At 35.6% G+C, this 15,411-nt stretch overlaps 1 protein-coding gene across 1 annotated transcript; it reads right to left on the minus strand.

The window, feature by feature from the left end:
* Positions 1-619: 619 nt before the first annotated feature.
* Positions 620-15,240, minus strand: LOC120356342 (kinesin heavy chain-like). Its single transcript, XM_039445268.1, has 7 exons — positions 15,091-15,240; positions 13,231-13,346; positions 9,406-9,528; positions 4,302-4,471; positions 3,220-3,308; positions 1,729-1,913; positions 620-658 (listed from the first exon to the last, which is right to left on the minus strand). Exons 1-7 carry the CDS (start codon positions 15,101-15,103, stop codon positions 620-622), a joined length of 735 nt encoding a protein of 244 aa, XP_039301202.1. The 5' UTR covers positions 15,104-15,240.
* Between the last annotated feature and the right edge of the window lie 171 nt (positions 15,241-15,411).

Genomic DNA, 15,411 nt, shown 5'->3' on the forward strand with positions numbered 1-15,411 from the left:
TGCCGTTTGCAGGCTTGAACACAGAACAAATACATGAAAAGTAAGTGAAGTATAATGGAGACAGAGAAAATTGAAAGGTGGTGGAAGAGAGATTGAAAACATTAATAAATAAATATGTAGTGGTTTAGTATGTGACTTGTTCCCTCCTTCGCCTCCTTTAGCGCCGTTTCTAGGGCCTGAAACACACACAAATTATGTAAACATTGATTAAAAGTAGTAGAAACAGAGAAAAATGAAAGGTGTGAAAGAGAGATAGAAAACATTCATAATAAATAAGTAGTGTTTAAGATGTGCATTTAACGCTTTTTGGTCTCTTTTAGCGCCGTTTCTAGGGCTGAAAACACACACCAATCAGTAAAAATTGATTAAAAAGTAGTTGAAACAGAGAAAATTGAAAGGTGGTGGAAGAGAGATTGAAAACATTCATTAAATAATATGTAGTGGTTTAGTATGTGACTTGTTCCCTCCTTCGCCTCCTTTAGCGCCGTTTCTACGGCCTGAAACACACACAAATTATGTAAACATTGATTAAAAAGTAGTAGAAACAGAGAAAATTGAAAGGTGGTGGAAGAGAGATAGAAAATATTCATAAATAATAAGTATGGTTTAAGAAGTGCATTTACGCCTGTTTTTGCTCTTTTAGCGCCGTTTCTAGGGCCTGAAACACACAACAATCAAGTAAAATTGATTAAAGACGTAGAAACAGAGAAAATTGAAAGGTGGTGGAAGAGAGATTGAAAACATTCATAAATAAATAAGTAGTGGTTTAAGATGTGCATTTAACGCTTTTTGGTCACTTCAGTGCCGTTTTTCAGGCTTGAAGCCAGAACAAATACATGAAAAAATAAGTGAAGAAAGTAATGGAGACAGAGAATATTGATAGGAGAGAAAGAGAGAGAGAGAGAGAGAGAGAGAGAGAGAGAGAGAGAGAATTTAATTGAGTAATTGCCTTTATTAAGGATGGTATTGAAAGTCTGATCACAATTCAAACTGTTTTTCACTAAACTGATAGATAGAGTAATCTACTTATTCACGGTTGGGGTATTATCACGGTAGCCTGATCAAACTGAAGTTATCAAGTATTGTAGGAAGCTTTAGAACAGAAGATAAAAGTGGGCAGCTGCAATTATTACTATCAATCAACTCGACTGACGGCCTCGGCCATGTCTATGATGATTGTTTTTCAAATTATTAAGATTCTTTCGAGCAAGTCAACATACTATTTTTTTCACATGCTTTGTACATGTTTTTTGCTTTGTTTATATTATAAATAAATCATCTTTCTATTCTATTCTATTAAAAGTCTGCCTTACAAAAGAGAGATTTATATTCAGATTCCTTTATTCATGTGTTCAAGAAAAGAAAATTCAACTTACGTTCTAGCGTTGAAAATAATTACCAGTAAGAGTAAAATAGCATGGTGAATCATATAACCTGAAGAGTTTAAAATAATATTATTGAGAAAATAAATAGATGAAATATGCGAAAGTTGAGGTATTAATGTAAAATGTTTTTTTCACATGAAACGGTGAAGTTTGGACCTTTAGATGTCCATCTCAGAAAGGGGAAGGTACCCTCCCCTTCAACACGAGAGAGAGATTGATTGATTGATTGATTATATGCCTTATTGGGGCGGAGTTAGGATCCTGGTCCTCTCTACCACACAGCCCTAAATAGAGAGAGAGAGACAGAGAAAGGGATATTTCCGATAAGGACTTCCGAACCCACCTTAACCGCTCCATGGTAGCCCTCAGGCGCTTCTCCAGCTTGGCAGTTCACATCTGAGGTCCGCATTATTCTGACCAACTGTTTGTGCACTTTAGTCAGCTGATCCAAGTTGTTCTCCAAGAACGAGATTTTCTGTTTTTGGGCCAAAGATCCACCATCACCTCGTTGTCTTCGGCGTTCACAGACTGCAACAAAAACGGATAAAAGTGTATAAAAATGACGAGAAATTGAATAAAATCTGAAAAAACTAGTAGTTCTGTGAGCAGTAGACCTCACGCAGTATTCTCATTCACAAGTACCTGATTGAAACTATAGACCTTATGGAATACAGCAATAGACTGGCTTCTCCACAATCTGTGTAATCACTTGTCAGCTGATTATGATGAATAATTCTATAGTCTGATTTTTACTCTAATATTGGCGTATGAAGGAGGCTCCTTTTTCTTTTATATTATCCTTGAAATGCAAAATTTCCAAAACCTTGTATATACATCGACGCGCAATTTAAAAAGGAACATACCTATCAAATTTCATGAAAATCTATTACCGCGTTTCGCCGTAAAATGCGCACATATAAACTTAACATTAAGAGAAATGCCAAGCCGTAGACTGAATCTTAGACCTCACTTCGCTCGGTAACTATAGTAATTGGGTAAAAAGCCGATGAAAACTATAGAAATTGAAAGGAAACCAAAAAAATTGATCATACTTTTTTCAGAAATGAGATCTGTTATTGTGCCAGTTGACTTTGGCGTCACCTTATGAAAAAAAGAACTGAGAAAATTGATAAAAATGGCGAAAAAGTGGGTAAAAATCCGATTAAAAACTATAGAATTCACAAGAAGAAACAAAAAAGTACAATAATTTTATAAGAAATGAGATCTGTTAATGTGCCAGTTGTTGGCGTTTACAGACTGCAACAAAAACATGGAAAAAGTTTGTAAAAGTAGCGAAAAATTGGGTTGTACCACGATAAAAACTATTATGTAAATAGGAAGAAAATAAAAAATATCATTTTCCTACAGATACCCTGAAAAGTGACCATTTCTGCACTGATTGCAGGCTGCAAAGAATCACTTTCCGAACTGTGCGAAGTGAGTACTTGCGTACTCCAGATTTGCAGCATGACCACGCAAAATAGTTAGTAGGTTATATGGAGCAAGCAGTGCAGCAAAATGAAAATGAGTTGGTAAACAGGACTGCTGTGGCTGCTATAGTGAGCAGAGGTGCAACGAGCTTAAGTAGATCACTTATAACCAACAACACAACATTTTTATTCAATTTGACAATAAATTAAGGTTTTTATCAATAATAAAATTACACAGAAAAACATGATGGATTTCAGGCAATTTTACCCATAATTACCCACTTTTCATATTCAATGGTAACTGTAGGAAAAATTTAATGTGCAATACGTGCGAGTTCCTCTGCTGCACTCAAGAAACCATTCCGCCCTCGCCTACGGCTCGGGCGTAAACGTTCTTTCGGTACAGCAAACTTCTTTGCGCACTAGTTGCACAAATAAATAACTATTTTCAGAAATGAGATCTGTTATGTGCCCGTTGTTGGCGTTTACCATACTGCAACAAAAAAATGGAAAAGTTTGTATAGTAGCGGAAATGGGGTTGTACCACGATAAAAAATATAGAAATTGGAAGAAAATAAAAAATCATTCTTCAGAAATGAGATCTGTTAATGTGCCAGTTGTGTTAGCGTTTACAGACTGCAAAAAAACATGGAAAAGTAGCGAAAAATGGGTTGTTTGTACCACGATAAAAACTACATAGAAATGGAAGAAAATAAAAATTTATCATTTTTCAGAATGAGATCCGTTAAAGTGTCGGTTGTCATTGGCGTTTACAGACTGCAACAGAAAAAGTTGGTACCTGCCATTTTTATTATTTATTTACTTACAATGCAAATGACACTAATGTAATGACATTGAAAGATAAAATAATAAGATAGTCCTTGTGCTATTTTTCTTCCAATTTATAGGTGAAAAAGACCGAAATAAGGTTAGAATTCACGTGTACAATTTTGATAAAATTTCAGTCCAAAACAAAAATGAAAACTATAAATTTTGAATTTAGATGGCTTGAATTAATAAATTAATTAGAAATATTCCACTCAATTACCACTTGTAACGAAAATATTGAGTTATTTAAGGAAATTTGGAACCATTCAAGCAACACAAACTGTAAACACTGAAGCTCAGCTGATTGGACCAAAAATGTGTAGTGTAAACATAACCTATTTTTGGACAATTTCTATCTAAATTTGGGAAAGGAAAAGTTTTGGGCTTTAAGCCTGTTGTTCCTTTCCCAATCATTCATAGTAATGTTGAGAATGATTGTATCTATTAATGTATAAATAAATAAATAAATAAATGAATAAATAAATAAATAAATAAATAAATAAATAAATAATAAATAAATAAAAAAATAATGGTCTTTACGTGCGTCATATGCCCATTTTGGAGTCTGAATATTTCAATAAGCAACACAAAGTTTCTATCGTTCTCCAATTCTATTTAACGTGGACCTCACCATAGAATGAAAAAAATGGAGATATACCTTCTGATCCTGGCCTGCAAGTCCTGCACAAACAGTTTTCGGAGATTGTGCAGAGTCTGCAACTCCTTGGCAACGGTGTCCTCCAGACCCTTCAGGTCCTTCCTGGCCTGTTCGCGGCGCTCGTTGATCAGGATCAACTCCTGAAGTTTGTTGCTCTTCTCGGTCTCGTCCTGACAAACAAAACACACAGAAATTAGCAAAATATAAAGATAAACACATATATTCTTCCCCCTGGCCTTCTCCCATTTTTTGGGGTCGGCTCTCCTCGATCTAGGCCTAGGTCTCCAGTTGGAACGATCCTGGGTCGTCTGATTTGTCAGGTCCGACTGCTTCATATGTTATGAACTAAACTAGCCATGTGAGACGGGGACTGCCTCTGCCCCGGCTGTGTCTCCATATCAAGTACTTTCCTTGTCATATGATGGGGTGAACGTCTATTGACATGTCCATACCAGCATAATCTTCCTTCCATTATCTTCTCATAGACTGGTGCCACCCGGAAAGTGCCCCGAACATGCGTGTTTCGAATATGGTAAAGATAAAAAAATTTTTTTGTGTAGTTGAGAAGTTTATATTGTGGTAATTATTCATATTAATGAAAAAGACTAAGAAATTGTCAAAAAACACTGATTTATTGATAATTAGAAAGAACGGTTTCGGTTATTACACCATTGTCAATCTCTGATAAACTAAAACTAAATACAAGAGCAGCAGAATTTATACTAGTAGGTGAGTACTGCTATTGGTCGAGGGCATGACGCCTGCCATTGGCCTAGCTAGACAGTCTCCTCCCCCTCAACGGTGTGACAAAATGGCGGCTTAATAAACAGAATCGCCATGATAATAAAATTTACAGACACTTGGTTCTTGGTTCTTATTTTGTACTAAAAGTAATTTTATTATCATGGCGATTCTGTTGCTTAAGCCGCCATTTTGTCACACCGTTGAGGGGGAGGAGACTGCCTAGCTAGGCCAATGGCAGGCGTTCATGCCCTCGACCAATAGCAGTACTCGCCTACTAGTATAAATTCTGCTGCTCTTGTATTTAGTTTTAGTTTATCAGAGATTGACAATGGTGTAATAACCGAAACCGGTCTTTCTAATTATCAATAAATCAGTGGTTTTTTGACAATTTCTTAGTCTTTTTCATTTAAGATAAAAAAATCGTGAAAAACATGGTTTTTTAGTAATTATTCGCCATTTTTCTCAAGAATATTACGGAGCTCCTGCAGTCTTCCCAGAAATGAGACTCATATTAGTTGATAGGGCTCATAAATAGCTTATCCATGGTATAAATTTGAAGAAAATCGTTAGAGCCGTTTTCGAGAAAACCGTGAAAAACATGGTTTTTGGTGATTATCCGCCATTTTTCTCAAGAATATTACAGAGCTCCTGCAATCTTCCCAGAAATGAGACTCATGTCAGTTGATAGGGCTTATAAATAGCTATCTAGGGTATAAATTTGAAGAAAAACGTTGAAGCCGTTTTCGAGAAAACCGTGTAAAATATGGTTTTTTAGCCATTTTTTCCGCCTTTTTTAATTGAATTTTATTGAATTTCTTATTGTCGGATCCTCATGGTATAAGGACCTTAAGTTTGAAATTTCAAGTCATCGGTTGATTAGGAATGGAGTTATTGTGTTCACAGACATACACACATACACACACACACACACAGACCAACACCCAAAAATCATGTTTTTGGACTCAGGGGACCTTGAAACATATAGAAAACTTGAAATTAGGGTATCTTAATTTTTTTGGAAAGCAATACTTTCCTTACCTATTGTAATAGGGCAAGGAAAGTAAAAACACATCAAAATTAGAAAAAGATAAGAATAGATGAAGAAAATCTTCTATATATGATCATGGGAGACAAAGAGGAAGATATCAAGATTAACTCTTGCAGTTTGTTGTTCTTCTGTCTCATCCTGACAAACAAACCACCAATTAATAATAGAAAAAGATAAAACACATTAGAAAAATCTTCTACAGAAGAAATTATATTTTTGCCACTACTATGGCCATATCGCCGAAAGACTGATGAGCCAATTTTTCTATCCTAATTGAAAAATAAAACAGTGGATTCCTCTGCTATTCTTTAATTAATAAGCACAATATTGACTGCGCTAAAGGAGCTAGATTCACTCAACCACCGCTCTGATATCAACTTAAGGGCCGGTTTCCGAGCTCGGGATTTAGCTAAGTTCTGGACTTTAAACAGCTGGAGTCAGAAAATTGGCTTTCCGAAACGGGGCTTTGTCGTAATTTTATGATAATCTTTATCATTTCTATTATTGGAAACGTTTTTCCTTGAGATAAATGTAACATTCCTAAATAATTCAAAATAGCTGAAACTTTACACTAGTTTTTATTTTGTGTTCAGTTTTCTAGTTTTTTGAAATTTAATTCTAACGTGGACTTCGATTACGCCCCGTTTCGGAAAGCCAAATGTCTGACTCCAGCTGTTTAAAGTCTAGAACTTGGCTAATCCCGAGCTCGGAAACCGGCACTTAAGTAGCTTCTTCAACTTAATTCATCCATTCATATACAATAAGTACATCATAGAAATGATAGGGAGAGAAAAAATAAGGTAACCTTGTGCTATTCCTCTCCCAAATTTGGATAAGGTTACACATAGTCCCAAATAGGTTAAGTCTGTACTTCTTCAATTTCTTACCTTAACCTTATCTTGGACTTTGTCACTTATAAATTTGGAAGACAAATAGCACAAGGACTACCTTATTATTTTATCTTTCAATGTTATTACATTAGTGTCATTTGCATTGTAAATAAATAAATGAATGAATTCACTAAATTTCCAATCCTCAATTATTTCACTGGATACTACTTTAACTGTAATATTAACTGTTCATCTCATTTATAATAATCAATTATATTTTATCAAGCAATAAATTATATTTTTTTAATAAATTTTCATAATTAACCCTCCGTCAGGCGCACCTATGGCCGAACCGAAATCGGGCGTACCCGGCCTGAGAGGCTACCTTCATATTCTAACCACCACTTCACACTAGATCAATTATAATTCAAAATACCAACAGGGTAATGATTGGTAGGATCTATTCTAAGTAATTATACGAAACATATTATAAAAAAATGATTTTTTGAACACTACTAGTATGGTTAAACTTAAAAATGAAAATTATCATTGTAAAAGAAAAAAATATTTTTTTTAGCAATTTAGGCTATTTGTTGAATTATTGGAACTGATCTTCAATAATTAGTCATTGTGGCTCAGATGTTGAGGCTCCCAAATTAGCTGCAGTCAAACAGGTTTGACACAGTGGCCTAATTTGTCATCCTAATCTGTAATTTTTCTAATTTGTCATTCTCCTGAATCCTGTTTCAGAACAAAGTTTTTAGATAATATATATTCTCCTTTTCTGAGGTTCAAGTTGATTTCCAATCACTTGTGCATTGATGCACAACATTCAACATTCAGGTAGGCATAAAAAATAAACTTGGCCAGAATCTTGTGTTTATGACATAATCAGGCGCATGTGGCCTGTGAAGCCATGTTGAAATAACACGAACTATGCAAAAGTTGGCGACTGACTGAGGCTGGCATGTTGTGAGGTTGATAGATTTAGACGAAAAAATGGAGTGGTGGGGCGCTCGGCCGCCTGTATGAAGTGGAGAGGGAAATTATATTGTTGGTTGGCCTCTGAAGTTCTGCGCCCGACGGAGAGTTAAGATTTAGTTATTTAGTTAACTAATTATTAATTCTACATTGTTAAGAGACGATCTGGCAACAGAGCAAATCATAAAGAGATAGCGCTATCCGCTTTGTTGAATGATAGACAAGGATAGCAATACCATTCCTAATCAAACACTGCCAGTTATAACGTAGACCTCACTATAGTTCAAACGGTTTCCTCCTTTTGAGCCTCTCCGCAACAACCCTTCATTGGGCCATATGAATAAAGTTGAGCATTTGCTCATACTTCTAAAATATGGAGCATTTGCTTTATTTTCTATGAATAAACGTGAGCAAAACCTTTTGCTCATGCTCATCAAAAAAATAGTTTGAGCATTTGCTCAAAAGTAATAAGCTTATGCTCGAAATTGTATGAATAAACTAGAACATTTGCTCAACTTTTGAAGCAAATGCTTCAAAGAAGGTGAGTCTAGTCTAGAGCAGCTTATCACCTTTTGCTCATAGTAAAATGGCTCAACTAATTCGTATGAGGAAGAGGAAACTATACCAGATACGATCACAACCAATAGTTGAGAGCTATAAAACTCTTTTAGATGCAACCATGATATATATCACCATTATTCCTATAAAGATAAATACAAAACATAGCTACCTGAATAAATATAGCCACCACAAAATAGGAAATGGGCATTTAAGAAGATGAGAGTGTAGACGATTATAAGAAGGCTATTGATATTATAAGAATATGCTAAAGATTATATAGAGATGACATTTTTTCACGCTATTATTTCAAAATTCTAAACTTTAACTAACCTAAAAATCTATTCATTAATATAAAACAGAGCAGACGACACAAACACAAGCGGTGTCTCCTTCACAAGCGGTGTCTCCTACTTGCATATTTAGAGCTTCCGTGAGCTATAAAAACAAAGTAAGGCTACAAAAGCGAATCAGCTGATGAAAAATCTTCAAGGTAAGAGTATAAGGTGAAGCTTATTCATATGAGCAAAATGAGCAAAACCTTATGCTCCATGCTCTTGCTCATGAGCATTTGCTCTGGTTTTATTCATATGGGCCACTGTCTTATCTAATACTTATTATTGTTTTTCTAAAATGATAAAACATCACTTTCATAATACATAACCTCACTTTCATTAAAAATGCACGGTACTATGCAACTCAAGTCGAGGCTCGACCAACATGTCGAGTCGACGCTCGACTCAGTCTCACAGTCGTGAGGTCGTGGAGACTAGAGTCGACTGGTCTGAGTGTCGCCATTTAAAAACACATGCTGCGTCGAGAAGAGACTAGAGTCGTAGTTTCTTCTCGTCTTGAGTCGTGTAAGTGTGAGTTGAGCCTTACAGTAAATACCATTCCAATTTATAGAGATAAGTACAAATGGAAGGCCAGTTGGCAAACCAACCTGTTTGAGTTTCTCGTACTCCTGTTGCAACTGTTGATGTGCCAACTCGTACTTCTGATTCTGATCCTTGAGCTCGTTGATCACCGTCTGCTTGTCGCTTATCTCATCACGCAAGTTGGCCACCTAATCAAACAATAAATACATCAATAATTAATAAATACATAAATAAATCAATAAAATACTAAAATACATCAATGTTTATTCATCCAGTGGTAGAATAGAATAATATAAATGTCTATTCATCAAATTATGTACAAGTATATTAGAATACCGGTAGTGTCAATGTTTAATACCATAGAGAAACAATGGTATAAATAGATATCCCATGGTATAGGGCGTTAATGTCGCAACTTTTACTGTTATCTCAAGCCTATAGTCCACGTAGTTCTCTCCTGTGAAGCTTTATGACGCTGGTAGTCTCTCATATTATGCCGTTCATACACTCTTACCCGGTCAAAACCGTAAAATCTACAATAATCGACAGTAATCGGCTTGAGATAACAGTAAAAGTTGCGAACATAAATTCCCTATACCATGGGATATCTACTTACGCTATTGTTTCTCTATGATAATACATAACGCTATAGTGTGGTCCACGTTATAATGGCAGTGGAGAAAGATAGGAGAACAACGTTGCCGATCCACTGTCTTGTCCAATGTCTTCTGTATACCGGTTTAAATATAGCTGATACAGGTTTATTGATGTAATATCAACTGTTCATTCTCGTTTAAAATAATCAATTATATTTTATTAAGCATTTTATTTTCTCTGCTTGTCGCTGATCTCATCACGCAAGTTGGCCACCTAATCAATCAATGAATACATAATAAATCAATAAATACATCTATGTTTATTCATTCAGTGGTAGAATATAATAGAATAAATCTCAATTCATCAAATTATGTACAAGTACAATAGAATACCGGTAGTGTCAATGTTTAATAATACATAACGTTTAGTTTAATAGTCAGGGGCGAGGCGTGACTTTTTGGCTCTGTCATCTCCAGGAACAATTCAGTTGAAAGTTTGATTAAAAGCTGCACCCTCTTCCCCTACTCAAAAGATAATGTTTCATTTTAACCTCACTTTGGACTATTATGTGCCAAAATCAAGGAGTTGAAGAAGTTTTGGGCAATGCCTGTTTCTCTTTCCAAATATCGTGTTTGTGACTGTTCTAATAAATAAATAAATAATAAATTTTGGTCGATCATTTATCGAGCAAGATGACATCTAGTATGAGATAAGCTTACTATTCAAAATCCTTGAGTTGAAAAGTCTAGAACTTGGCTAGATCTCAAGCTCGGAAACTGGCCCTCAATAAATAAAATTAATTTTAAAAATGAAATGAAATTCTTTATTGATTCATACAACAAGTAGATCATCAGAAATTCCAGGGAGAGAGAAATAAGGTAACCTTTTGCTATTCCTCTCCCAAATTTAGATAAGGTTACACATAGTACGAAATACGTCAAGTCTTGTAGTTGTTCACTTCACTAAATTTTGATTATTTTCACAAAGTAGATTTTTGAATTTAGATGCTTCAAAACCAAACATAGAAGAAATAATAATAATCATCATCAATCAATCAATCAATCATAATTATTCATCAAATGTACAAGTACATTGAATATTGTCACATACACGTCATGTTGTCACATAAAACAGAAAATCAAAGAACAAAACATCACACAAATACAGTCAATGTCAAAATAGCATAAAATTACTCCTGAACAATTCCTGAAAGGAGTACAAAGACATTTCCACCAATAGTCCTTCAGATGAGCTTTGAAACATCTTATATTTTCTATAGACTTCAAATTACTAGGCAGCATGCTAAAGTATCTATCACCCATATAAGTTGTCCTCTTTTTAAGATTTCCAAGTTATGTCTTTGAACAATTCTTCCTGATCGTGAGTTATGACAATGTGATTTACTATTTCTCAGTTCAAAATCAGTAGATTTTCTATAGTACATTATAACATCATTAATATATTGCCCATAAATTGTTAATATGCCTAGCTGGGGGAAATATGTTTAACTGAGTAATTCCTTTTTATTTTCATAATAATTCTTAGTGCTCGTTTTGTTGAATTAGTATTTTATCGAGATTTCTCTTGTGCTGCCGTAGATACATAGACCGTAAGCTATATTCGAATGTATCAATGCATTATATCTGCATCATCAATAACAAAATAATTATCGTAAGGTTTGCAACACTGGTGCGGAACAGTGGAATCGCGATGTCTTTGACCGTTTACTCCACCATCGTTTACGGGGAGAGGCGATGATGATGCAGAAGATGGTGGTAACCAATGCTAAATAGCATTACTGGAATCGCATATTTTTGATAATCACATTGAACGGATGATGCAGTAGTCTACTTTATTCAAACTTGGCACGCTCGCAAAAAAACGTTTCTCTTTTGTTTTCTTCACCTTTTTATTTCTATTTATTTAAATATTTTCTATTCAATTTTATACCCATTACATATTATTTCTGTCCAGTCATCGGCGAATCCAGAGATGACGGACGCCTCGCCTCTGGCTATAGTGTGGTCCACGTTAGAATGGCAGTGAGAAAGATAGGAGAACAACGTTGCCGATCCACTGTCTTGTCCAATGTCTTCTGTAGCCGGTAGCTGATACAGTTTTATTGATGTAATATTAACTGTTCATTCTCGTTTAAAATAATCAATTTATTTTTATTTAGCAAGAAATGATATTTCTCATAATGAATTTTTCATAATTAGGATGAAATATTTTGTTAATTAATTATTAATTCTAAATTGTTGAAAGACGATCTGGCAACAGAGCAAAGCGAGAAAGAGATATCGCTCCCGCTTTGTTGAATGATAGACAAGGATAGCAATATCATTGATAATCAAAACACTGCCATTATAACGTGGACCTCACTATAGCATAGAGAAACAATAGCGCAAGTAGATATCCCATGGTATAGGGTGTTTATGTCGCAGCTTTTACTGTTATCTCAAGCCGATTACTGTCGATTTTTACTGTTTTGTTCGGGTAAGAGTGTATGAACGGCACAATATGAGAGACTACCAGCGTCATAAAGCTTCACAGGAAAGAGCTATCAGCTTGAGCTACCGCGTGGACTATCAGCTTGAGATAACAGTAAAAGTTGCGACATAAACGCCCTATACCATGGCATATCTACTTATGCTATTGTTTCTCTATGCTATAACCTACCTGCTCACCAACCACCATAGACTTTGACAGTTTGAAAAATATATTTGTTTTATGAATGGATATAAATAATTCTTTTTAAGAAGAATGAACAATAGTTATATTACATCAGATATTTATTTATTTAATTATTTAATTCATTGACAATTACAAATCATAAATATAATATGATTGGGAGAAGACAACAGGCATAGCCCAAAACTGTTTTCTCCCAAATTTTACAAATAAGAGTTTCAAAAAAGAATAAGGTTAAGATTCACTTCACTTCAAAAAGTCCAATTTCCACTTCAAAACTAATGACTAAACTAAAAATTTTGAATTTTGATATTTAAAAACTGATTAAAAACAAAAATATTTCACTCAAATCTCTACAAATTGGAAATTTTTGAGTAATTTTGCAAATTTTGAGCCAGAAAAGAAACACAACACTCCACTATTAGCATAGCTGATGTATTTGTATGATGTAACTGTATGATATACCGGTGTCAGCTATATCTACACAAGTCCGAGAATCGACAACGTGTTCTCCTATCTTTCTTCACAGCCATTATAACGTGGACCTCACTATAGCACAGTGAGTGGAAATACTTGAATACGATTGTGAAAAGTGATCTCACCTGTTTCTGATGGGCGTCTCTCAGCTGATCCATCTGCTGTTCCAAGGCCACGCGCATTGTTGTCGCTTTCTCTTTCTCTTCGGCCTTCTCTTTCGACGAGACTGCGTGCACTTGTTCTGAGAGAGAGAGACAGAGACAAAACAAACTGTATATTCGAGGTAATAGTAACAACCTAACTTATAAGTTCTAAACCAAGTTTACCAAAAAACCAGGGTTACTTGGAATAGAATATGTTAATTCACCAATAAATACATTTCAATAGACATTAGGTGTCGTCAAGAACAAAATCCTAGCTATAAAACATAGACTCAACTCACACTTACGCGACTCGGGTTGAGAAGAGACTAGACTCTAGTGGAGAGCATGTGTTTTGAAATGGTGACGTCGCGGAGACTAGAATCGACTGGTCTGAGTGTCACCATTTGGAAACACATGCTCTCCACTAGAGTCCAGTCTCTTCTCCACCTCAGTCGCCTAAGTGTCAGTTGAGCCTAACTGATAAGCGATGAACCAATTCATACACACACATAATCATCACTCAAAATAAATATTCACCACATTGTTTAGATTAGAGTTCTTTTATTCATGTCTGTGTCTGTTACACTCCGGGTCCTGTAGCTTTGCCTATCGGCGGAGGGCACTAGACTACAATACTACCCAAACAAAAACATCCAACATTATTGAAAATGTATCTTTCCATAAGCACAGATGCTCTTTCGTAGCTTCTCAAAAGCAACGTGTTGCATCCGAAAAGATACACAAGGAGCTTTAATGTATCTTACCATAAGGCAACAGATGCTCTTTTGTAGCTTCTCAAAAGCAACGTGTTGCATCCGAAAAGATACACAAGAGCTTTAATGTATCTTACCATAAGGCAACAGATTTTGTAGCTTCTCAAAAGCAACGTGTTGCATCCGAAAAGATACACAAGGAGCTTTAATGTATCTTACCATAAGGCAACAGATGTTCTTTCGTATCTTCTCAAAAGCAACGTGTTGCATCCTCCGAAAAGGTTATAGGCCGGTTACAGAGCTTGACCGACCGTCAGTGCGTATGCACCATCCTGACCATACATAAGTTTTTCTGACTCACAAAATGACGCCTTTACAGATTGTTTAATTGCAGCTTATTATCTAGTAACGAAAAATAAAGACTTAGATATCAAGTTCACCCAATGGTCGCCCAAAGAGCATTTCAAAGGGAATTCAGTACCATGATATACATCATTGCTTAGGGTGAAGATACATTTTTTACTACCTCAGAATGTCCATCAGAAATTTTGATGAGTTATTTCGAGCTTGTATCACCATTGGGAATACTTGCAGTCACTTTAAGCTACGGATCAAATAAATGTAGAAATATTAATAATATATGATTTTTACAATACAAATTTAGAAATGATTGAAGAAATGTATAGAAAAACTTTGAATTCAAATATGACACTATTATTGAATTCATTCATTATGCTATTCAATTCAATATCAGCTGATTGTCGGGCAGAGGTGTCAGCACATTGGTTATGTTGCTACTGATCAGTACAGCTCTGAAAGATTCTATTTGTTTCAATAGCGCGTCAGTCGACCGATGGAACGGATGCGCACGAGCTCGACGATGGTCTTAAAACGCATGGTCCTGACCGTGCGCATGCGTGCCGTCAGTCCTGCTCTGTACGGATACATGAATATCTATGGAAAAGACAAGCGCGACTGACGTACGCACTGACGGTCGGTCGAGCTCTGTAACCGGCCATAGTGGTAAAGTAAATCGGCCCTCCGCCGATAGGCAAAGTTACAAGACTGTAAAGTATCGTATTTGAAGTATTTTAAAATATTTTGTGTCGATTTTTGAGAGATATAATACCAGCAGCCTTCATCTTAGCACACTCCTCTTGTAGGGCATCCCCTGCTCCTCGAGGGTCCTCTTCTTGTTCTCTGCCTCCCTCATCGACTCCTGTAGCGACTTCATTCGAGCCTCGTGTTGAGAGATCAAAACCGACATTCGCTCAGGTCTTTCTCGTATTCGCTGATCTGTGGATTGAAATTTAAAATTATTTGCAAAAGAAAACTAGTTACAAAAATCTATACTTTAATAAATAAAGAACTGGCTTCTACACGTAGGGGATAGGAAATTCACGAATGACGCATCATCACGTCTCAACTACTCAACTCATTAACTTCACAT

Source organism: Nilaparvata lugens, unplaced genomic scaffold (genome assembly GCF_014356525.2).
Source record: "Nilaparvata lugens isolate BPH unplaced genomic scaffold, ASM1435652v1 scaffold6529, whole genome shotgun sequence".
Taxonomy (NCBI): Eukaryota; Metazoa; Arthropoda; class Insecta; order Hemiptera; family Delphacidae; genus Nilaparvata; species Nilaparvata lugens.

Bases quoted from the DNA above. Each gene is read 5' to 3' on its own strand.
- LOC120356342 (XM_039445268.1), bottom strand. The intron at 9,529-13,230 runs GTGAGATCACTT...TTGTTTGATTAG, and splicing joins GAGACGCCCATCAGAAACAG to GTGGCCAACTTGCGTGATGA. The intron at 1,914-3,219 runs GTACCGAAAGAA...TTTTTGTTGCAG, and splicing joins AGTGCGCAAAGAAGTTTGCT to TCTGTGAACGCCGAAGACAA.